Consider the following 26,406-nt stretch of genomic DNA (forward strand, 5'->3'; position numbering starts at 1 on the left):
GACGTATCGACCCTCCGAATTGCGAAGCTTGTGCGCGCGGGAGTGCGAATTGTGCAAAAGGCCACCCTAAGGCTCAGGAAGGTCCTATAGGGAATCCCTTTTGGGTTTCCTCATGTTGGTTTCGTCCTTCTAAGTGCTAGAAGTTGATACCACACACGCGAAACTCCAGAAGGGGACGGAAGCGGGTCGAACTAAAACGAGGCGGGTCCCATTTCTAAGGTTCTAAGATAGTCGCAGGAAGACCCCTAAGGCTAGATCCTAACTCCTACGAGGAATACTAGACCTCACGAAAAAATGAGGTCAACAAACATTTAAATCTCAATATGCGGAAAATATTCATTCTTCTCATGGTAGTAGATGTTTATCTTGTGTATGTGTATGCGTGCATTTATATATATATGCAAGTGTTAAATTATTGCTCAGAGTGTAATTGGGGTGTGAAATACCACAAATAGAACTTTTGCAATTTCTTTCGAGTCAACCCAAAAACAGTAAAATCACAACACAAATAAGCTATCTTGCACAAGCCACAAGTATGCAGAAAATATATCATGGTAATTAAGTGATATTATGTTAACTAGCGAGTGATACAAACTTTAAGAACAATATCAAAATTTGCTTGACCAAACTAGCAAATAAGTTTACAATCAAACCATTCATCACATAAACGTGCAAGTAAAGAACCATCAAATAAGTGCAAGTAAAGAACAATCAAATAAATGCAAGTAAAGAGCAAGAGTACTCAAAACCCTTGTACTTGATTTGGTGCCAACCTCATTTGTCTGTCTTAAGTATTTAACCCTTGGGAAATTCACCATCATCCCTCCTTTGCGTGATGCTGTCAGAAAAAAAAATTATTCCTCCATACCGTCCTTCTCAAATTGGGAGTAGAACCACACTCTTCCATCCTTTAAAGGGTTAGGAGAACCCACAATTCTTTCTTTATGGCTAGGGCAGGTCTTTCCTTAATTATTGGACAATTTCCACTCTAAATCTTCTTTAGTTTTTAGTGTAGTGTACGATGGATGCAAAAATAGAATATCTCATTTCTACTCAATATTATGAGAAACAAAAGAAAAACAGCAAAATATTGGCAAGAGAAAACTTTATTGTAATGAATCAAGGAATTTTTTTAATCAATGCATAAAAAATCCTCTTCCATGAAACCTTTAAGCATACTTTCTCCATTTTCAATATTTAAAATAAAGTGGAAATGGGTGGTCTATTCATGCACCCAATGTCGAGTAAGTTAGTTCAAGATGAGCCTATTTGAATTTTGAAATTTGCTCTATTTGCTGAAGTAGTCGTTAAATTTCTGACTGTAGACAGGCTGTTATGTTGACCATTCATGCTCGTTGCTACGATGGCTCTTAATCTTGGTGTTGTAGGGTAAGGACTATTCTCTTCTTCTTTTTCTTCTTTGTCTTCTTATATATATCTTATTAGACATATTCCTTACTTTCAATATGTGTATATATATAGTTCTAATTAGCTCTTGGAAATGTTATATATCATTTTAAATGTATGCTTGAATATAGAAATGATATTATTGCTATTGGATTTATGTTTAAGCATATTTGAGCCAATGACTATTCTTACTCAAACACAATTACAACATTTGACACCCATATATTCTAAACTAAGCAGAGCCTTGAAGTCTTTGTAGCACCTTTGAATCTTGATGTATTTTCCATTTAAACTTGCTCCATGTTTTAGGAGGCTAAGACCATCATCTTTGATTCACATGTTTATAGTTTGCTACTTGATTAGTGAGGCTATTTAATACTTGGTAAATTATTAGATGACACCGGTAAAGATTTGTTATGATTAAGTCTTTTCTATTGTAAATTATGCGTTTATGTAATTGGGCTCATGGAGCTAATGATGTGTATGAGTGAGAAACAGTCTTCAATGTTGCAAGAGTTTGGGTATATTAATTTAGCCAAGCCCATGTTGAAGTCCTGCACACAATAACTAAGCAAAATGGTAAGTAGGCCAACTTGAGGATTCCTAGACTATTTCATGTCATGTCAGTGATCGAACATCAAGGTGAATAAGACCTAAAACCGATTCAGCATTGTTTGTTCTTTGGGATGCAACAGTAAGCGAGCCCTCTATCTTTTCTCTTTAAAGCGCTTATAGCCTTTTAGATGAAGGTTATATTTTGATACCTTGATAAAGCATATGTTCGATAGATAATTCATATAGCCTTTGAGATTAATGTTAAATCCTAATGCCCTTTAGTTGAAGGCATTTTGAACTTTTGGTCAAATAAAGGATGGAGAATCAAACCACTTTTTTTTTTTTTTTTTGAGATCCATATTAGATCATTGTGATTGATCGAGTTTATAGGTCTTGATATTAATATTGATGAAGATCTTAATTGAGTGACTTAATCTATGCTCATAGCTCTATGATTTGTGCCAATGGTGATCATTAAATGACTATACTTATGTTGGAACATCTAGAGTTGTGCCGATGTGTGTGATTCATTAAGTTCGATTAAAGGATCAACGTAAATCTTGTTGTGATTAAATGGCTTAGGAGTTATAAGGACTATCATCCTACCCGAACCTCATTTCTCATAGAATATATTTGAGTAAGAACCTTGAGATCTTTGACCGAGCTTGTTGGAATTAATTGGGAGATAAATTTTGGGCCATGTCGTTTATGATTTTCTAACTTCAACATTGTGTTTATGAAATTTTTGTCACTGTTAGGCTTTCCTTATTCTAGATTTAACAAAAATTTGTTTAAGTATGTAAATAGCTGATATTTCATTTCTTTTTTTATCACTTTATCATGTCTCATTACCTTGGAATCACTATAGAAAATTCAATGCTTATCGACAAACAAATCAGTCAGTAAGAATGTCTTTTCAGCTGTTAAGTTCGATTCGACTAAATTTTGGCTTGTAATTATCAGCCTAATAATTGATTGTCGGAAATGCATGGTCGGCTGAAAATTTTAAACCAATAAAGATTTCAGGCTAATTTTTCAGCCATTATATTATTATTGGCTGAATTATCAATCATTAAAGCTACTTGCTGAACATGTGGTAGATTTGCCTCCACCTAGGCGATTGTTTTTCAGCTGATAATAATTTAATGGCTGAAAAATCAACCAAAAACCTATATATATGTGTGCTCGTCTTAAAAAAATCTTAATTCGCAAAGGCCATAATCTCTTCCATTCTTCTTTCTTCGGAAGCTTCCCTCTAGATCTCAAAGTCTGAGTGGACAAACTGACCACTAGAACAACCATTATTTGACTCTGACTCCAGGCATCCTCTAGGCACAAATATGCATTCTATAGATGATTGTAAAGGGTAATAAGCATTGAAATAAGATTGTAAATAAATTCCAAAAAAAAAAAATCAAATAATGTGGACTCATTGAGATCTATTGTCGTTCGACCACTGGCTCGACTGATAGTGATGTGTTTAGGCGTGCAACTTAGCGACGATGGACTCCCGCCCAAGTGTCTGCTTTTGTTAACGTATAAAAATGTTCGAAAAAATAATTACAAAATCAATTTAATGCATTTGATAAATCTTACCATTATTCTTCTATATTCGGTATATGAGTTCAAGCTCTAGTGTGTAAAGTGGTACACATGCTCTCATAATCTAAGCTCCGATTGTGCTGCGTCATATACCTCTTCTTGACATACTTAGTAGAAGCTTAGCCTTTGGACAACTCAGTCAGGCATCCTCTGTTATCCAGATGGGTTTTTTTTTCTTGCAGAAATCGATGAACATATTTCACAAGGGGTGTCTGCCCTCAGGTGTCGGGTCTCGAAGTTTCTTCATATCTATTGCTAATGATGAACATCTCACCAGAAGTCTGTAAATTAAATATCAAATAATATTTTTTATTATAAAAAAATAATTTAATATTATAACTGTAATTAAGCTTATTTAGTTTTACCTCAAACTCGTTGAATTACTTGTTCTGAATCTCAATCAGGATCTTTCATGATATATACAGAGCATCATACATACTCTTGATGATCTCCGTGATTCTGTAGCTGAGTTACATAGATGGACAAAACTTGGAAAAAAAAATAATAGCTATATAATATAATTGAAAAATAATTTCAACTATTATAATTTAAATTACTCATGAATGTCCATTCGACTCGATGACAATTGTCGTGAGGTGTCCACCACAGCAGGTTCAACAAAATTGTCGTGGGTGTCCACCACAGTAGGCCTGCCTCGAAGGAGGGTTGAGGTTGCAGTGTGGTGGGAGTTGTAGGGGTGTGGGAGGTTCGTTGTGGTCGGAGGTGGAGCAACGAGACAGACAGACACCGATATGGCGGTCTAAGCGGTGATCACATAGTGGCGTTCCTCTGTATGGTGGGCCGTGAAACAACCTACTTCGGTGACCACATAGGGTGGAGCATTCAGTCAGTTTGGATGGATTGATTTTAAAATTGGTCAAACTGTTCATAATCGGAATTCATAATCTTGAAAATCGAACCAATCAAAATTTAAATAAAACCGAATCGACCAAACCAAACTTTAATTCGGTTTAAATGGTTTGGTTATAAAAAAATTGAAATTTAATTATTTATTAAAATACTACCAAGAACAAGCATTACGAATCATATATCTTATTCACATAGTATCGATTTGATTTCATGAATTATTTATTTATTTCAACCAGATATTAGATATAATAATTTTTTTTAATTTATTCCACATGAAATCAAAATATTATAAAATTTTTTAATAAAATTTCAGTTTTTCCATCTGTTCGGTTTAATGAAAATTAAGACCGAACCGAAAACCAAAAGCCAAATATTGAAGATTTAAAAATCAAAAACCGAAATCCAATTTTAAAACCGAACTTGATCTATTTGGTTCAATTTTTCGATTTTGACCAAATAATGCACATCCCTATAATGGAGTAAATATTTCTAGTTGATTTTTGAGTTTCATAAAATTTCAAAAGCTTTGATTGGCCAAATGAAGTTATGGATATAACACACATTCAGACTGATCTTTGACCTACAACTCATCTTGACTTTTACTACTTAAGACTTGAGTACATACAAAGTTATTTCTTCTAAATCATTGCAAAACATATAATACACTTGAAATCTTTTAATATTAATGATGATTATCGGTACAAAAGTGTGCATATAACAAACATCACAATATAATACAGGGCTCTAGATAAATTTCAAATATACATTTATACGTATCGAATTCACACAATTTAAATTATACACTTTTCTCATACCTAAACTTACACATTTACACACATAACACTAAAATTATTAATATCATACAAAAAATAGCTAACTTAAACTCTTTTTAAAATTAGTGAAATGCACCTTTCATGCGTAGGTGTAAAGCACCAAATTGCTATGTTTGTAAATATGAAAATTTTGGTGTGAGATTTGAAAATACATAAGAATTGTGTGCTAGTTATGTAAATTTCTCAACTCTAAAGCAGTCAAAGTCACAAAAATATGTAAATACATAGGAATTGTGTGGTATGTATGAAAATGTTCCCAACCCTAACAAGAAAGGGGCATTCATATACATAACACAATTCTTATATGTTTGCACACTTCATACCTAAACTTTCATATTTAGACACATAGCACTAAAATCCTTAATATCACACCAAAAATAGCAAACATATACCCTTTTTAAAATTAGTGGAACACATCTCTTCATACATAGGTCTAAAGCACCAAATTGCTATGTATGTAAATATGAAAGTTTAGGTGTGAGATAGATAAATACATTATAATTGTGTGCTATGTATGTAAATTTCTTAAGTTTCAATCAGTCAAAGTCGCTAAAGTATGCGATACATAGGAATTGAGTAGCATGTATGCAAATGTTTCTGACTCTTACAAGAAAGGGCATTACATACATAGCACACATTCTTTATGTAATCACACATCTCATACTAAACTTTCATATTTACACACATAACACTAAAATTCTCAATATCACACCAAAAATAGCGTAGGACTTTTGTGGCACGTCTGCAAAATACATAGGAATTGTGTGACATTGATATGAATCAAAGAAAAGTTTTTACAGAAATTAAGGCAAATAAATATTTTCTTCAATAACACAAACAATACATTCCAAATATATAAAGATAGGCACCTAGAATTTGATCTCTCCCAAATCTCAACCCTAACACCTATAATTTGAGAGGTAGGCGATCTTTTTCAAACCTCAACCCTAAGACTGAAGACAACAATCTCATAGCATACCCTAAACCTAGGCATAATAAGCCTTATTCATTCCTCACAATAATAATTGATAAAAGGACTAAATTGTTCTCAGGTGTCGGTGTAACATTACTCTCCTTTTTAAATACATCTTGTTCGCAAGGTGGGAAAGAATAAAACTACTGTTGAATTAAGTCATATGACTCCCACTCATAAACTGACTTTAGTTTGACTCTCGCCGTCGGCACTTGATTAAAATTAGTGATGGAACTTTGACACTGCATGAGGACTGCACCTAGCTTGTAGCATCTATCTCTATAATGAAAGGTTAGTTGAAGTTTGGTAACACCTGTATTAGTACAATCGTTATGATCTTATTTAGCTTCTCAAAAGTTTGGGTCGCCACATTCGAAGTACAAGCCTTCACGAACTTTTAATTGTATCCTGGAAGGTCCAAGAATTCTCTCAACCTCTTCATGGTTTTGGGAAGTTACCCCACTCCAATATAGCTGTTACTTTTGATGGATTTGTTGACACCAAGGTTTTGCACATATTAGGGTCCCCATTTTTTCTCCCTTTTGAATACTCTGCAGTGTCATAATCAATCACTTAGAAACTTCCCTGCTTTTCTCCACTCGCCCCTTCTCATCATTACTTTTGAATCGTTTTTCGCCCGGAAGGTTGCCAAAGTAAAAGGTCGTGGCGCGGTTTGATGCAACCCTCTGCGGTTTTCTATTCTATGCCAGAATCCTTCAAATCGATATTCTTCAGACCCGAATTGCTTGCTGTCTCGTACTACCTGTTGCCTCCTGTTCCAAACCTCCATATGCTGTGTAATTCCTTCAAGATGCCATCGCTCAGATCCACTTCCGACTCCTTTGCTCGATCCTGCCTGCTTCCGTTTCTTCCCGCCTTCCGAATGTTCGATATTTCTTCCAAGTGTCGTCACTCGCATTCATACTCGGTGTTGTCACTGGATCCATTGCATGCAGTTTTGTGTGAAATTCCATGATCCTCTTTATTATTTTTTTTTCCAGCTCCGTGATCTCCGCTCCATAGACAAGAGTCGCCCCTCCATAGACGAGAAATATTCCTCCATTTTTTATTTGATTTGGCTTCGTTATTGTAATCAGGGCGTCTAAATTTTGATTGACCTTACTTCCAGGACGGTTTTCAATCACGGAAGTGGAACTCTTGTATGTCGTGTTCTCGTTGTTGCATGAATCTCAACTGAACAACGAGGTCGTAAGCAGTGATCCTGTGGCTTCCCAGATTGTAAGCCTCTATTGCGTCTCTGGCTTCCCAACTAACTCGAATGGAGATTATTTCATGCGGTTCAGTGCCTTGTATGCCGCAATCCCGTTGTTGCTACCCAACTCGCTCACATTGCGGCTGTCCCACGATTCTTGGTCACAATGGTACGCTGCAATCCTTTCATTTGTAATAACCAGCTTTGTTAAATCAACTTAAAATTTTGGGGACTTAAAATGTAATTCAAATTTCGCTTCCCTCAGATTGCAATCAAAATAATTTTATAAAATTATACTCGTCTGATCAATTAATTCTATATATAATACTATATATAAATTATGAATAAATTGGAATATATAAAAATCAAAAGTTATAAATTTAATTAATTTTAATTAACTCTAATTACCTCTTTTTAATACCGTTGTTACTGTACCCAACCTACTTACCCCGCGATATTTACTTTTGTATGGTGTATGTATAACACTTCTTATAAAAATATGAAAGACTGACATATTATAATATTTCATGTAGAGGTATGAAAGACCAACATGCATATTGATCTCCCTTTCTTGGGTTATTGTAGTTTATAAATGTGATTACTTCTGTATCATCTTTAGATAACTTATTATGTTGCTTTAATATTTTTTAGACTTTAAGCTTTTGAACAAGATAAATAGAAGATGAACAAATATGTATAGAAGGCGAGAACAACAATAGAAAATATATAAATTTTTACTTGTTAATTAAATTGCTTTCTTCAGTAGCTCTTTCATGAACATTTGAATATTAAACTATTAGTGATAAAAATAAACTAGAAGAGAGTTGATTTCCACCGTCTCATAGTTCGTACCCATATTGGTTAATTCCCCCCCCCCCCCCCCCCCCCCCTGTCGGGTCATGACATTGTTTCTTCCAGCTACCTCAAATCGCGATGTTATGGTTAGAGTCCTCATTGATCTGGACTATATCATGATCCCTTCGCTTCCTAGCTAGCTCCGATCGTGATTTGTATTGCGATGCTCGGTCCCATGATGATGCAGCGATCTGTCGTTGGCTTTTCGGTTCACTCAAATTGCAATTGTATACTTCCTAGGTCACTCAAATTGAGACTGCATAGCAAAGTTCGGTAACTAGGGCACGATGCAACACGCCACGATCCCATCTTTGGCTTCTCGTGACTATATTTAGGTTTGATGCAGAACTCTTATATGGTCACCATCCTGTCATTGGCTTCTCAGCTTGCTCTTGATTGTATCAACGTGGGATTTCTGTATGTCACAATTTCGTCTTTGTTTCCCTGAGATCGAGTGTTCTGATAGGAATTTGATATGAATCGGAGATAAATTTTCATAGAAATCAAGGCAAACAAATATTTTCTACAATAATACAAACAACACAATCCGAATACATAAAGATAAGCACCTACAATTCAAGAGGTAGGCGATCTCTCCCAAACCCAAACACAATCCCAAACCTAAACCCTAACCCTAACCCTAACCGTAATCCTAAGACTCAAGACAACAATCTCATAATATAACCTAACCTTAAATCTAATACACCCTATTTATACCCCACAATAATTACTAATAAAAGGAATAAATGGCCCATAGGCACCGGTGTAACAGGTTTGTATGTAAAAAATGAACTTTAGGTTTTAGATATGCAAATACGTAGGAATTGAGTGAAATGTATTTAAACTAAACCCTAACTATAAATAGGAAATCATGGCTGTTAAAATTGAAGTTCAGTGTTGCATATGTAAATACATAGGAATTAAGCTTTATATTTGGATTGCTTGCTGAGATTGCGAGCCATGAAATTCATGCAGAGGAAGAAAACTGCTTCGGCGAGGGAGATAATTAAGCGAGAAATGAAGGAATAGGGAGAAATATGAGAGTTACCTTCCTCAAGCATTGGATTCCTTGCTTGAGCCTAGCATGACCGTCGTTGTTGAGGGCCTTGCCGTGAGAGAGAACATAGGGAGAGGGAAGAAAAATGAAGTTTTTTGCGCTTGGATTCAATTTGATATAGCTTTTCAACTAATTATCACCTGACATTTCAGCTGTTAAATTTGTCGGCTAAAATTTCAGTCACTAATCAAACAATATCAATTGTTGAAAGCGACGCTCAGTTTTTTCTGCCGTTACATTTTACGGGCTGAATTTTCAGCCTATTTAGCTAGAGCCGGTCATTTAGCAGCATATTCGGCTATTGAATATTTGCTGAAAAAATAAGTTGGTAATTCAGCCAGTTATAACAGGTTTTCATGAATTGAATCCAATTCTTGTCCTAATAATATTTCTAATTTTCAATGCATTTCCATACATCCAAATCCTTGCTGTTTTGACTAATCTGAATTCTGCTGTCACGACTATTTGCAGGAGATTGAGAAGTTTGAGACTGATTTAATCACTCTTCATCCTATATATGCCGAGTTATAAAATCTAAATTGGAGCTTGATCTTATTCAGTATGCTAATGATGTGAGTTCAGAAGCACATGTTGAGGTAGTTTGAGCTTATTCTATACTGATTTTTTGAAGTTAATTTCATTCTTCACACCTGGCATTATTCTTAATCTTAACTTTCTATTGTCTTATATGATGAATGTATGAAGCTTGTAATATTATTGTATGATTATTTCCTCATATGTCTGTTTGCCCATTCATTATTAGTAATTCTCACGATAGGTCAATGTATGTTTTTATTTATTTAGTACATCCTTATGTTGGATATGTTCACGTGTATCCAGCATTATTCAAACCTATAACTAACTACATTCAATCAATAATAAATTATTGCAGCTTTCTAGAGCTGCACTTTTCAGTAGAGAATTATAGCCACATGCTGCCGGTTCATTAATTCATATTTGAGTTAAAATTGGAGCTCCGTTTCTAATCACATATATCTAGCGCCTATATTTTAATGTTGTCCACCTCAGATAGCTGCAGTAACTTTTGTTACAATAAAATATATTGTAGGGAGGGAAAAAAATGAGAATAACTGGTCTATAATTTTTGGAGAAGATATTCTATCTGAGGTGGAAGAGGAATAGGGAGGATGGAGAGAGCATGAATTTGGAAGTTACTTTGAGAAGCAGGGTGGAAGAATAGAGCAAGAGGTAGGAGGCAGGCAAGAGGGAGGAGGCAGCTGCTGGTGAAAGCATATGCTTATTGGAATGAGCCAAAATAAGATGGAAATTATCTCCCTCTCTCTCTCTCTCTCCCTCTCTCTATCTCTCTCTTTCTCACACTCACACACACACACATACACACACACAAATGAACAATCAAATTATCTCCCTCTCTCTCTCTCTCTCCCTCTCTCCCTCTATCTCTCTCTTTCTCACACTCACACACACACACACACACAAATGAAAAATCACTTGCAAATATACGAACACATACAGATTGCTCTTTTTATGGTGCAATTTTCCTATTTTCTTTCTTGTTTCTTCTGTTGTAATCCTGGTATCTGTCTACTTATCTGCATTGTTTTTCTAAATTTCTACATTGATTTTCTTTCTTTTACTTCTAATCATCCTCTTTTACTGTTTTACTGCCCAGCAGTTTCTCTGCTTTCAAAGACTTCTTCACCATCTTTTCTTGTGAGGCTGAAGCACTTATTTTGATATTATTGGCTGCTTCTTATTGTGGGACCCTCTTTGTTTTTCTCTAGGCCTATTCTTTGTTATCGACTCTTCTCATCTTGCATGGTATCTTTTCTCGCTGAGTTTATGTTTACTGTCCTAATATTCTTTCTCTTTCACACTTTCAGCATCATCAATTGTTGGGATAAGGCAAGTGATGATGATAAGTAATCATGTATAATGCATGAAACTCATAAAGGGGATTTTCTTTATATTATTACATTGCTTTGTATGATACTGCCACACCCCAACTGCTCCCCAGTTAAGGGTTAGCTGCGAAGAAAGAGGTGGAGGATTCGGTCAGACTAAATTCTCACCATCACTTATCTTGACTTGCAAAATCAGTCATGAATTACAAAATCAGGATTCAATGGGTGATGCACCAGTCTCACTAAATCACCACAAATGTACATGATACATTTCATTTCATGATTCATTCACATTTACATATACTCGGAAGCGTGGAAAATTTCATCTTCAAAAGATGTATATCTATAGAGAGTTACTAAATTCAATATAGTAAAAGTACATATTCAAAAGTCTATACAAATTTCATAAACTATGAAATACAAAAGCTGTACAAGTCAAATATGACTACTCGCCCTAGTGCTCTTTATCCCTTTTTGAAAGTCAACTACATGAAGTGAGCGACAATGAGCTCAACAAATTAATTGAGGCCAAAAAATAATTTTATAGATAAAAAAGAAATCATGTGCATTCTCATATATAATTCATATACGTATTTATAACACATGTCACAACATGCTATAGTCATATAAAATATATAAAAGAAAAGCCATGTAACGCAGAGAATCATGACTGTTGTATATAATGTTTATTTCACCCATTTATGTGTAATAATAAATATATTCATAAGAGTCATCAATATAATCATAGAAATATTATTTGTAACTGTAGATACCTCAACTATTTTGATGTTATGTCTTGTCATGTCATTGGGTCATGATCCAACCCAAATGCCACATTAACTATTGATAAAATTTGGGCTCCCCAAATAACGGTTATCAGTAACCCCTCTGATATCAATGGTTTCTTACGTTCTGTCGCTGTTTGATTCTAACGTTACATGGAGTTTCATCTTCATCTGAATACTAGGAGTCAGGAACACCATCATTCCTTATCATCCATAATTTAAATTTTCATTTAATATTCTACCTATAACAGAACTCATGATATTTTTTAGATCATAATTTCTATAACAAACATTTATTATAAATATTTCATATATCATATGCATGAATCATTGTAAATGAATACTTACAAATAATAATTTCATAAGCATATTCATCAAATTTATATTATAGTAAAATCATGTTTCGTAAGGGATAAATCAAATTTTCATTCATACAATTTATGCAAGTATTCATCCTCAATAGAAAAAATTTTAGATGCAAGTGTCAAAAATATAATTACATGAAATCCCACAAAATTATTTTTCTTTAGTTAGCACATCATTATTTCACCTGAATCGACGGAGCAGCCCTATGATAAATTTCCTTAAGTTTGTCACCTTTTGCAAACAACCTGGAATCATAATTCTCTCATAAATTCATCAAATTCTTGGTGTAGATCTTAACTTTGAACATGTTTTATTTGCCAAAACTTATCTCAAACGGGCTTCCTTGCATAAATTCTCCCTAAAGGTTTTTCTATTTCTTCCTTCTTAATTTCCTTTCACTTCTCTTTGATGATTTCCTGCTAACGACCCAATCCAAAAGCCAAAATCAAGTTCGCGGCTTCCGAAACTGTCTCCTCACTGCAGTGACAGGGAAACGAGAAAGCACACCGATTTGCGGCAAACATCAAAACAAAAACATAATATCATAAAAGTCATGTTTCCTTTTACCGATTTCACTTTGAAGCTCGAAATTTCCGTTTGTGGCTCCCTACGGGATGCGCCGGCCGCGCCTGCTATAGTGCTAGAGCGAAGTTTCTCATGTGAGTGAGAATTCGGGACAGGAAGTGAGGACATGGCATTTAATGAGATCCCATTGGATTTCATCCGTTCGGAACCATCCCACTGCTGAGAATCGCGTAGGAGTGGTGGTGGCTACAGTAATGATGTGGAATTAAGGTTTAAATAAGGAATTTTTTTAAGTTTAATTAAAATTTGTTTCATAATTTTATTTCTTCTAATATATTAAAAATTCATGTGTGGTGCTATATATTAAAATGATTGATTCGACATGTAAAATTTTATAAATTTGACTCGGTTGTTTTCTGAGAGATACAAAATTTAGCGTATACCCTAAAATTGCCAAAATTTGGGTGTTACAACTCCACCATAAAAATTGTAGAAATTTTTGAGTTTACTTAAATAGGAAAGAATATTTTTGTCGAATTTCATGTATTTCACAAGTAGCTTCTTTTTCAGGTATGTGCTTCCATTTTATCTTAACAAAATGAATTAGTCTTTACTTCAATTTCTTAAAATCAGTTTCTAAACTTTTTCTATACTCTTCAATATACATTATAATTTTCTGTACTACAATGTCTTTATGTGAAATTCTTTGGTTGGATTTTAAACTCATTTTCTCAGCATTGGGATGTGAAACACATCATTATCATTTGACATATTGGTAGGTAAAACTAATTTGTAAGCAACTAAGCTATTTTTTTTTATAATTTCAAAAGGATCGATGTAATTGATACTCAACTTACTTTCCTGACCAAATTGACTGTACCTTTCTTTGACATTGCCTTTAAAAACACAAAATCACTAATTTCAAATTCTAATGCTTTGTGTTGTGGGTCATAATTTTTCAGCTGTCGATCCTGATCAACTTTCAATTTGTCCTTGTTTAACCTGATTTTGTCTGTGGCTTATATTTGACATTCACCCACTTCAACTGAACTTAATGGAGTTCTGCATTTCTTGTCATGCAATGTTTTATAAGGAGCCATTTCACTTCTAGATTACTAGCTATTCTTGTAGGCGAACTCGATCGTTGGGATGTGATCATCCCATTTTCCTTTAAAGTCAAGAACACTGTTGACGTCAATTTTTGATGTTACGCGTATATGGTGTCCGCTTGAATGGCTCGGGACGACTCATTGCTCACTTGTTACTTCCCTTAGCTCAAGTCACCCATCTGAGATCTCTATATGTGTTCGGGGCATGAAACCAGGTTTTGAACCCCACCCGGTAGAACTTGCAGTTGGACCGACTCACCTAGGACATTGAACATGTTTGGTGTCCCTCTGTATCCATTCAGAGCCTCCCCGGGGACAAGGGAAGTAATGGAGCCCTCTTATGCACGCTACGGGAAAATTAGGGTTTGGAACGCCCTACCCGCACCGTAGTCCGGAGCGCCCATTGGCGATAGATTTTTCGATCAATGGACGAGCAAAATACTCTTTTTTGAGATTATGGGATCATAATTTACTCATATGTGATCTCCCATAGCTTTTGGATCAAGAAAATCATCCGTCAGGCGCTCTCAGTATAAATCTGGGTTTTCGGGGCTAGACCTTAAAATGCCCGCTCATATGGTCAAAGCTAAGTCCCTGGAAGTCTGGTGCTTGGGCGCCTAGGCGCCCAAAACAACTGAAAATAGCCTTTTTCTGAGATTTGAGAAAGTAGGGTCCACCTGGGTGGTGCCTAGACATCAAAGGCCTGGCGCCAGTTCAGTTTCAGATGCTAAAAAACTAGTTTTTGGGGACGATTTGACATTGGTGCACCCCCCAATGAGCAGAAATTGCAAAGATCTCCTAGGGCTTGAGGAGATGTGCATGGGGGGATGTAATGGCTTGGGTTTAGTCTCATTTGGCATCTCTTAAATGCCCTTCATTTGCCATTCTTGGCCTCATCAAAGGGGTACTTTTGAGATTTGCATGGGGAGACTAGTTTAAACTCTCTTCTCCTCTTGATTTGACATATCTCCACTTCATTTCAGTTTTGGGGATGGTTAGGAGAGCTTGGGGAGAGTACAAGAGAGAGCTTCATCTTTGTCTTGGATATCTTGGAGGTGCCTTAGAGAAAATCTCTTGAATCAAAGGAGATTTGAAGAAGATTCTTCATCTTCCTCAAGGAGAGAGCTAAGGAGTTGGTCCCATTCCTCTCCTTCTTCATCATCATTCTTCTTCTTCGGTGACCTCGTCCTACTGTGGCAAACTTTCTGCAAGTACGACTAGGAAAGCTTCAACTTAGCTTGGGGGAAGGATGACTCTGCCGAGCTCACGGTCCCTCGTTTTGGAAGAAGAGCTTCATCCTATGTTGGTGAAAGCAAAACTCTGGTGAGATCAGGCAATCTCTCCGGTGAGGTAAGCTTTCTAGTTACTTTGGGGAAGAACTTGGTTGGGCTTCGCTACTACTGTTATGAGAGCTTCATCCGGAACATGAGCGCGAGACTTCGATTAACCAACGTGGCAGTAACGTACTTTAAACCCTTCGCGTTCTCTTTCTTACCCGGCCCTAAGAGTAAATTTTGCTAGGTATTGTGGGTTTGGTCGCCCACACGAGGCAAGTTGGCTGGCCGACACTAGTCGACGCGATCATACACCTTTTGATTAGCCAACTTTGTGATGTCTCTGTAGGTTTTTAGTCGCCTATTCTACGCAAGTTGGCCAACCAACCTAGTCGGCATGACCGTATGTTTATTGATTGGCCAATTATTTACCAGAGGAAGCCCTAGGTTAGGAATCACATTTGTGAGCAATCCTTTGAGAAGCCGAGTGATTTTTCTGTGATAAGTCTCAGCCCTAACCTAAGCGGGTTGAGTCCTAATTTCCCACGGTTTTAGCGCTTCCAACATTCATTAGAGGGGTTGAAATTGTTGGACCTTGATGAATGAGAAAAACTTTGTAGCTAGTCCATTTTATAAAATTGTGGAGGGTTGTATAACAGGAAAAGCTTTGAAGCTACTCCGCCCCATAAGTAGTGAAGCACTTCTACGAGAAATCAAATGATGAAGTTCTCCATGTTTCTCTCTAAAGTCGGAGGCAACTGTGCCGCGTGTCCAAGAGCTAAAACCTTAGTTGCATATGTGAGAGTGTTAGTTGAGTGTGGCTCGTTATTGCATCACATCTTGCACATTCCACATGAGACACGTATGACCGGCTACACGACATCGTCCGACTCAATCGATTGTCTGTCACCAGACGAGTCAATTGGTCGAACGATATTGATCGACCCGACAACATGCCTCTTGATTGACCAATTACATGTAATACTTTGCCTAGACTGGTCGCCCTGACCCGGTCGACACTGCACTTTAACTTAACTAGCCTCTTCGGCCTGGTTGACACTACACTTTGCTTCGACCGAGCAAGGATTGCCCTAGCCCCGTCAACAATACATTTTGCCCCAACCGACCGCCCCAGCCTGGTCGGCCGGGCCCTGGCCGGGTCGACCCTACACTTTGCCTCGATCGGTCGCCCCGCCCTGGTTAGTGGTCGACATTACACTTTGGTTCGTCTGACCGATCTGGTCTGGTCAACCGACCCCATCAGTCCGACTAGCAGTCCCGGTCTGACCTACGTATTACGTTGGCTCGACTGGCTGCCTCGGCTTGGTCGATCGATCACTTTGGTTCTATCGGTCGCCCCTTTCTGGTCAATCAATCACTTTGGCCTAATCGACAATGTTGGCTTGACTGGGAACATTGGCCACGTAGTCCCGAGTTGATCTCCCTGATTGCATAGTGTTGTGTATGTGCATTAGTGTTGCTTGCGTGATATTTAACATAATCATCATCACATGCTTGAGCTGCATTTTGAGTATTCATTAATACACTCACCTCACTTGTATGATTCTCTCTAGTGAGGATCATCACGCTCCTGATTTAATGCCCCTTGCGGTACACTCGCTCACTTGGGCCAATGCCTCGACGACACGCCCACATCTTTTGAGCCAATGCCTTCTCGGTACGCTCGCCACTCGAGTCAATGCCCCTTGAGACACTCGTTCTTAGGCTGCTGACTCCACGACATGCCCACCCTTTCAAATCATTGTCTCCACGACACACCAATCTCTTGGGCCGCTGCCTCTATGACACGCTCACCCATTCTTCTAGTAGCTGTCTCAACGACACACCCATTCTTCTAGTAGTTGTCTCTACGACATGCCCAACATTTTGGGTCACTACCTCCAAGACACTCATTCTTTCGGCCTGCTGCTTCCACGACACGCCACCCTTTTCGACACTGCTTCCATGACACACCCATCTTTCTGGTCGCTGTCTCCACAACACGCTTATCTTTCGGTCCGTTGCCTTCATGACACGCCTATCTTTCGAGCCGCTGCCTCCACGACATGCCAACCCTTTCGGGCCGCTGCCTCCACTGGACGCCCATCTTTTGGGTCGCCGACTCATTCATCTTTCAGGCCACTGACTTCACGACACGCCCATTCTCTCGGGTCACTACCTCCATGACACACTCATCTTTCAGGTCGCTGCTTCCACGACACACCCATCATTTCGGGTCACTAGCTCCACGACTCACCCATCCATTGGGCCGCTACCTCCACGACTCGCCCATCCATTGGGCCACTGCCTCCACGACATGCCCACCATTTCGGGTCACTGCCTTCCGTTGGACCGCTGCCTCTATGCACCCCCGTTCTTGAATCACTGCCTCCACGATACACTCTTCACCACTTTTTTGGTATGATTGTTTGCATTTGCATTTGTATGCGTGTATGGATAACGAGCCAGATCCGATACGTGTGTGACCTCCGTGTTGGTCGAGATGCCATAACGAACATTACCCTCCCGGTGAATCCCGATGAGCAATGCGAGTTATCACATTAGGATTGACACTAGTATGATTGTGCTAAGGATTCAAGAGATCTAACTTGTGTCACCGTGCATGTTATAGATCTGTCTTTAATGTCTCTTATTTTAAAACAAAAAAAAATATATTTTGTTATTTATTACATTTGCTATAATTTTAAAATTATGCATGTAACAAATTAGGCTATATGTAAGACCAACCTTTTTCAAAATTTATACTGGGAGATATTATTTAAATTTGTTGGATCTTTAGGACTGGGTCGTTGTGATGACCTCGTCAGTCATATTTACTCGGAGACTTACCTCGAGCATTAGATGTTTGTTAGGACACATTCTCATTAGATTGTGTGCTAGACTGGGGTTTAGGATGCTAGCTAGCCTTTTAAATGCCTCTGGCTATTATTCTTTATTAATTTGCTTGTTCTAGCCAAGCGTCACTTTTGTGCTTATTGGTATGCTTGTATGCTTGATATGCATGATAGTATATTAGAACATTTTTTGCAGAGAGTCGTGCCCATATATATGCCACACACAGAAACCATTGAAGGGGGAGTATGTGATGATTTCTACTAACCCTTTACTTGTAGGTGTTATTTAGCTCACCCAATAAAAGGGCACGGCTCATATATAATTGCATGAATTAACCCTTGCTAACAATTTTCAGTAGGTTGAGTATTTGTTTTCTTTTTCAAATGTATTTGATAATCCCTAAGCTGAGTTTGTATTGGAAATAAGGTACGGGCACGAGCTTCAAGGCGGACGATGCATCAAACCACTTAATGGGACCAAAAGCAGCGACTCATATGCTATATCTTAAGTCTGAATTCTACATTATTGTATAGAGCTAGGGCCTAATATGCTTATGTGGTGTCTGGTCGCATTTTCTTTTCTGGGATATGTCGCCGACTCAGCTATGTCAGCCTTTATTTATTATATTTTGCTTGCTTTACCGTTTTATTGCATGCTTGGGTGTTTGGTTGTTTCACACTTTTTAATGTGCAATTTATTTGGGATGATTTGGGATGTCACAAAAATGCAATTTAGAATCTTTAGGACCATAAAATTATAATTTTTTTACTAAAAAAATCATAATAAAAAAAAATTGAGATAATCTAACATTTTGAATTAAAAGATTTAGGTCTTTTAAAACCTGCTTTTACTTTCTTGCATGACATTCAGTTTGATTTTAAAACGGGTTGCATAGCATGACCTTCACCCAAATCATATAATAGGGTGGGTCTCCACATTATCTATGGTCCGTTCTCGATAACTGCATCATTTGTATATCCCGAGAAGTCCTCGCACTCCTCTATACTGACTAGTTTGACATATCTTTTTACATAGGAGGTTGCCTTGAACGCTTAAGTCGTTACAAGGCTTCTCGACCCAAACGAGGTATAAGTCCCTTGTTAAGTGTGTTTCTAGCTTTATATCTGAATCTTCATTTCTTTTTCTTTTCAGTGGCATTCTTGTCACTTCGGTGGATATAAGTCCTATCTCGTGGAGCTCCACCCAATATTCATAGGATAGAGTTTTATGTTCTTAACCTTTGGGCTACCAAGATTTCTGTGGACGACGTAATTCACAGATTGCTGACCAGAGATCTCTGAACGTGTTGGATTGACCACCTTCACGATCATGTAGACTTAGGGTCCAAGTAGTTTGCGATAACGAGTTCGTGATACCTTGACCTACAACCTCTATCTTGTAGGGATTACTTTTCCCTTTCTTTGACTGCCCCTGGGGAGCCATGTATCTTCTTTTCCCTTCGTTGGTATCATCTCAACGGCTTGATTGCCGCTGCTCCATCGTCTTTGGGATACGATGATTTGTCTCTTGCCCTTGTGACCCGGATGTGCTTTGACATATCAGGATTTCCCATCGGGATGATTCAGTTATTTCGCTGGCTCCATATGCCGATGAGTCTGTTACCTATGTGGGGATTGCGAGAGACTTGTTCTCTGCCCCGTGGCTTAACCGAAGCTTTAAGAGCATCTAAGTATCCCCATGCGAAATAACTGTCATTTGATAGCTTGTGTTAGTCATCATTCTAAATGTAAGCAGAACTCTCTGGATCAAGAGTATTTTTGGGCAACTCTCAACATGTAATAAATCAAGTGGGATACGTCCACTTCGGAGCACCCTGAACCCCAAAACAGACAAACACATCTCAATCTTTAGTTGTGGATAACTTTCTTAGGCATTCTTTCGCGAATATTTGATATAAGCTATTTCAATCCGATCTTGTTCAGACGTGTATGCTTAACCTATTCTTGCGAGGTTTGACACAAAGAGGTTCTCATTCTTTCTCTTGTTTATCATCCTTTGTCATATGTCCTGCTTTTTCGATTCTTCTTTTCTCTTGATCACTCATATGATTAGGAAAAGAGATTTATTCGAAAATAAGAAGTGTATGAAGATGAAAAAACTGATGACTCCTTTAAAAATAACAAGAAAAAGGAACAAAAACATACACAAAGCCTCAACTGATTTTTCAATAGCTTAATTGGCCCTTTTAATTGTCTGTCGGTTTGTGGATGAAATGCCGTGCTAAGGTGCAAATGCATTCCCGAATCTTATTGAATGTCTTTCCACAATATATATGTGAATCTTCCACCTCTGTCAGTAACAATAACTTTTAAAATTCCATGTAATCTGATAAATTATTTTATATATAATCAAGCTAAGTCTTCAACTGAATCTGTTTGTCTGATTGACAAAAAATGAGCTGGTTTTGTTAGACTATCAATAATGACCCAATTAATATTGTGGCTATGTCTTAATCTGGAAAATTTCATAATAAAATCAATAATAATTTCTTCTCATTTTCTTTCAGGTTTATATAATGATTGTAGAATCGGATAAGCTTGATCTTTTGACACATGCTTAGTAACATCATATTTTATTTCAAATCATGATACATTTTAGTGCTGCCCAGATGAATTGTGTAGCTTGAATGATGAGCTTCATGCATGATTTTTAGTCTCAAATCAGAATCATTAGGTACCCATAACTACATCTTATTTCTAATTAGACCATCTCTATCAACAATCGTATCCGACCTCTTTCCTGATTGAATTGTTTCAGATATTTATTGTTAGCTTTCTGGGCTGCTTTGATTTTATCCATTGATGTTTGTTGTAGGATTAACTGTTGCAAATACCCGATATCTTTTGGTATTCCGACTTCCAACTATAAGACATCAATTTTTTTAATCAATTTCAGCTCCCGAGTGATAATCTAGTTTGCATTAATTGTGGATTTACGGTTCAAAGCATCGACTCCTACATTTTATTTGCTAGAACAATATTTTATTACCAGATCGTAGTCTTTATTCAACTCAGTCATCCACTTTACCTCAAATTTAACACTTTGTGTGAAAATATATTTCAAACTCTGATGATCGTTGAAGATTTGCACTTCACATCATACAAGTTGTATATTAAATCTGCAGAGCAAACATTATAACAACTAACTCCATATTATGTATTAGATAATTCCTCTCACGTGGCTTCAACTGTCTTGATGCATGGGTTATCACCTTTTTATTTTGAATTAAAACCCACCTCAAGCCTCGCAGTGATGCGTCGCTGTAAATTTGAAACCCTTTTATGCTTGATGGAATAGCTAACACAATAGCATTGGTCAATATTTCTTTAAATCTTGAAAACTATACTTGCATTCTGCAGTCCACTCAAAATGAATGTATTTTCTCATCAGCTTGGACAACAACATAACTGCATGTGAAAATCCTTTAACAAATCTTTTGTAATATCTGATAGATCCAAGAAAATTGTGTACCCCCTAACATTTTTTTTGGAATAAGCTGTTCCACAATTACTTTCACCTTTTGAGGATCTACTGAGATTTCTTGTCACTAGTAATATGCACCAAGAATGTAATACTCCACAACCAAAATTCACATTTTCACAACTTTGCATATAACTTCTTCTGCCTCATTAACTACAATACTATTTTCAGATGCTTAATATGATTATCATTAGTTCTTGAATATATCATAATATAATCAATACATATAATGGCAAACTGATCCATATAATGCTTAGATATTTGATTTTTTAGGTCCATGAATAAGCAGAAACATTAGTAAAGTCAAAAGACATAACCAAGAATTTATAATGATCATACCTCATCCCAAAACCTGTCTTAGTTATATCTATTTTCTTGACTCTAACCTGATGATATCCAGATCTTAGATCAATCCGGAATGATAGAATAACACTTTGAAATTGATCAAATAGATTATCGGTGCGGGGCAAAAGATACTTGTTCTTATTTGTCATCTTACTTAGCTCTTTATAATCGATGCATAACCACATAGATTCGTCTTTCTTCTTGACAAACAATACTGGAGCACTCTAAGATGAATTGCTTGGCCTGATAAAACTTTTATCTATCAGTTCCTGCAATTGAAATTTTAATTATTGCATTTCATCCAGAGCTATCCTATAAGGAGACTTGAAAAATGCAGACTTCCCTGGTTGCACATCAATGCCAAACACAACTTCACGTTATGATGGTAGCCCTGACAATTCTTCAGGAAATTCTTCAACAACTGGGAAGTTTTGCAATTCCAACATATTTTTATTCAACACTTTTAATTTGGCTAGAAACATCAGTTTATCATTTTGTAAGTACTCTCAAACTTTTACATTTTTTATACATTAAACGTCGACCTTCTGATTATCCGGTTAGGAGAGTAGATGTTAAGAAAGACAGAGGTGGACGGGCATATTGTATAAAAAAATGATCTTAATTTATTATAATTAAATAAAAATATGACACTCGATAGGACACAATGGAGAAACATGATTCATGTAGCCGACCCCACAAAGTGGGATAAAGACTTGTTGATTGCACTGGTCAGAGAAGATTGTGCATTTCGATCACATAAGGTATAAAATGCTTTTCATCAGACAAATTAAGTTTGTAGATAAAGGCTTGTTGTTGTTGATTCACTAATCAGAGAATGTGCATTTCGATCGCATAAGAGATAATGACTTTTCGTCAAGCAAATTAAGTTTTACTTATATTTTCCAGCATTCAATTGTAGCAAAATATTTTACTAACCAATCAATTTCTGATATCATCTAAAGTTTGAATTGGTATTATAATTAATTCTTTTTGCAACTTCTTATTATGAATATTAACATGCATGCCATTTATATTTGCATAAAAACCACTTCCCGAAATAATAGCAGTACATTAGACTGGAGTAAAATGCTTATGATCAACATATAAAATGACAAAAATTCATCAGAAATGAAAGAATACGATACACTTGAATTGAATGAGATAAAGTTAGGCTGATCTTGAAGCAACAACATAAATATAACAACTTCAGATTTTTTAGCTTATTGAGGGGTAATTTTAAAACTCTAGCTTTCACTAGTTGCTCAATTCTGCATTTTGAAGTTTCACCCTTAACTTGAGTTGAAGGCTTTCTCAAAAATAGATTTTACTGGACTGACCGCGTTACAAAAATTTTCTAGGCTCCCTGTCCTTGAATTGTTAGATATCCGCTGTCTCTTTTCGTTTCCCGCGGATAATTCATCTAAAGATGCCTCGACTGTCCACATTTGTAACACTTTCCTGAATCCATCAAACACAACCCAAAATTTCTATTTTCACATATTTCACAAACTGGTTATTCTGGCTGAGGCTGCTTATGCTTACCTTCTGGTTTAATTTTTTTGTTTTAAAATTCTTCTATTTTTGAAAATATATTCTCTTGCTTGCCTGAGATTGTCACCACTAACTGGAAAAGTTCACTTCGTTTTCAATTCGTCCAACTCTTTCAACTAGCATTGAGATCACTGATTTTGAATGAGGCTAAAGTTAATCTCAACTAATCCATAAGGTCGCACAAAAATCTGTGGCATTTTTCTTCCTAGGTGTTGACATAGTAAATTGCATATATGGAAAGAGAAATAAATTCTACCTCATATTCCATAACTTAGTTTGACCCTTGAGTTAGTGATACTGGACTTAACCTAAACCACAATATAAATGAAATATTATTGCTGAAATTCAAAACAGTTACATCGAAGACTCTTTAAAACAAGAAATAAACAACAAATAAAAATAAAAAAAAATACCCTATTGTGAGGATGCAAGTGGTGGGTGTAGGTTGGGGTTTGCGGGTCAGTGGTGAGATGGGGAAAAGGGGTCTGGGATAGCAGCTGGAAGATGTGCCGAGGATGGCTGCTAAAGCAGGAAGGCTGAAGAGGTTCTGAAGGCAGCAGGTTGGGGTTGTGGGAGGGATTCTAAGTAGCAGGTTGGCCGGTGGATGGATTCTAAGAAGCAGGTTGGGCGTGAGCTGGTTTCTAGGCAGGGGGTGGGACAGAGGCTGGTTTCTAGATAGCATGTGGGGAGGTCACGGGAGAGAGGCAGAGGGAATGAGGATTGACGACAGTGAGTTTGTGTTGGGTGGGTTTCACGACAACAGACAAAAACGGAAGGGGGGATGGTCAACAGCTGGACAACCACACAGAACATCCGACAGAGCAGTTTCAACGGAGCACAATCAATCTGGTGGTTGGGGAAAAGGAGGGGAAAGTGTGATACATAAACACCACCTCAAGACGAGTTACAACTGGAGCATCTTATTGCTTTTGGATACAACTCTCAAAGGGAAAACTTAGACGTCGAACGTTGTCCTGACTGAAAACATGACAAAACTTTACCCCAAACAGAGAATAACATACATTTCTAATAGATAAGTAGGAGGGGGGAGAGGAAATGAGGTGGCACACTCCAGACTTAATTTGGGTCGGTCGGTTCAGCCTCCCCGCTGAACCAACAACCCCTTGGCTGACCCTGGACAGTTTCAGCATTAGCAACTTCGTGTCAGTCTCCCGAGGTTTAGGGAGCTTCGACTTCATTCGTTGAAACTTGTGGTTCTTTGTCTGTAGTCTTAGCAACAACTGGATCCCACTGTCGACTATATTGTTTCGCAAAACTTCGAAAGAGTTTTCACCATTGCTATTTTTCAAACAAATAATGTCATCTAGAATCTTTCCGATCTTCAATAACCAATCTTTGGTAATTGTAAGGTCATCACATCCTTGAATGCAGTTGGCTTAAATGTCTGAAAAATTTTTAAGTGTCAATTAACTTCTGCCCCAAGTTCAGATCTAGGCTCTGTATTAGTGGATGTTTCATTGACAGTCATTTTGTTAAACACTTTCGATATTAACTAAACGGTGCCTTGTAGCACAGTGGATGTATCATTTCTGTTCAAGACATTTTTAGCTCGTACTTGTTGCTCTGTAATTGGCTTAGGTGACTGACCCTAAATATTTTTTTTATTCTATTTAGGCATATTCATCTATATTAATATAATTATTGTTCAAATTCAATTTATTGTTGTGCATATATGATACCTTAAATCATAGGAGTTACCCATCCCAGATCCATCGACCTATAGTTGTATAAATCAATGCATATGTGATCTCATTCTTATTTCTAAATTTACAAGCTTCCATCTTTCTTTTCATCCAATAACCATTCCCTGATGCTACTTTATGTCACACCCCAATTAGCCCCCGTGTAAGTGTCAGTTGCGATGAGATCTAGGCGAACGATTCGGTTGGACTAAATTCTTTCGAGCACTCATCGTGACTTGCAAAATAAGGATATAGTGGGCGATGCTCTAATTTAATTAAATCACCACAAATGTACATGTTACATTTCATTTCATAATTCATTCGTATTCACATATACTCGAAAATGTGGAAAATCAAATCATCAAAATATGCATATCTATGCATAGTTGCTAAATCAAAAATTTTAAAAGTACTTATCCAAAAGTTTGTGCAAGTTCCCAGAATTATGAAATGTAAAAACTGCATAAGTCACACCCGAATACTTGTCATGGTGCTCCTTGCCACTTCTCGAAAGTTAACAACGTAAAGTGAGTAACAACAAACTCAACGAAATATTTAAGACTAAAATAAAATTTTATAAACGAAAATGAAATAATGTGCATGCTCATATGTAACTCATATACATGTCCATAACACATGTCACAATATACTACAATCATATAAAATATGTAAATGAAAAAATATGTAATGTAGTGAATCATGACTGTTGTATAAAATATGTATTTCATCAATTCACGTGTAATTATAATCATATTAATAAGAGTCATCAATCTAATCATAGAAATGCCACTTGTAATTGCATAGACCTTAACTATTTTCATGTCGTGTCCTGTAATGTAAATTGGACATCACCTAACCTGAAGACTATATTAATTTTTTATAAAGGTTAGATCCCCAACATATAAATTATTAATAGTCCCCTAGGCACCAATGGTTGTTGACCTCATTTTTAGTGAGGTCTAGTCTTTCTCGTAGGATTTAGGATCTAGCCTTAGGGGTCTCCCTTTGACTATCTTAGAACCTTAGAAATGACACCCGCCTCATTTTAGAAATTTAACCCACTTCTGTCCCCTTCTAGAGTTTCGCGTGTGTGGTATCGACTTCTAACACTTAGAAGGATGAAACCAACATGAGGAAACC

General features: G+C 36.9%; 1 protein-coding gene across 1 annotated transcript in view; it reads left to right on the plus strand.

Moving 5' to 3' along the window:
* LOC110030673 (xaa-Pro dipeptidase) overlaps positions 1-26,406 on the plus strand; it is an 89,685-nt gene that overhangs the window by 24,504 nt on the left and 38,775 nt on the right. Inside the window, 2 exon segments of the mRNA XM_020733510.1 lie at positions 9,837-9,879; positions 9,882-9,961. Of these exon segments, the coding sequence (XP_020589169.1) occupies positions 9,837-9,879; positions 9,882-9,961 (123 nt within the window).

The sequence above is a fragment of the Phalaenopsis equestris genome, unplaced genomic scaffold (assembly GCF_001263595.1).
Source record: "Phalaenopsis equestris unplaced genomic scaffold, ASM126359v1 Scaffold000750, whole genome shotgun sequence".
NCBI lineage: Eukaryota > Viridiplantae > Streptophyta > Magnoliopsida > Asparagales > Orchidaceae > Phalaenopsis > Phalaenopsis equestris.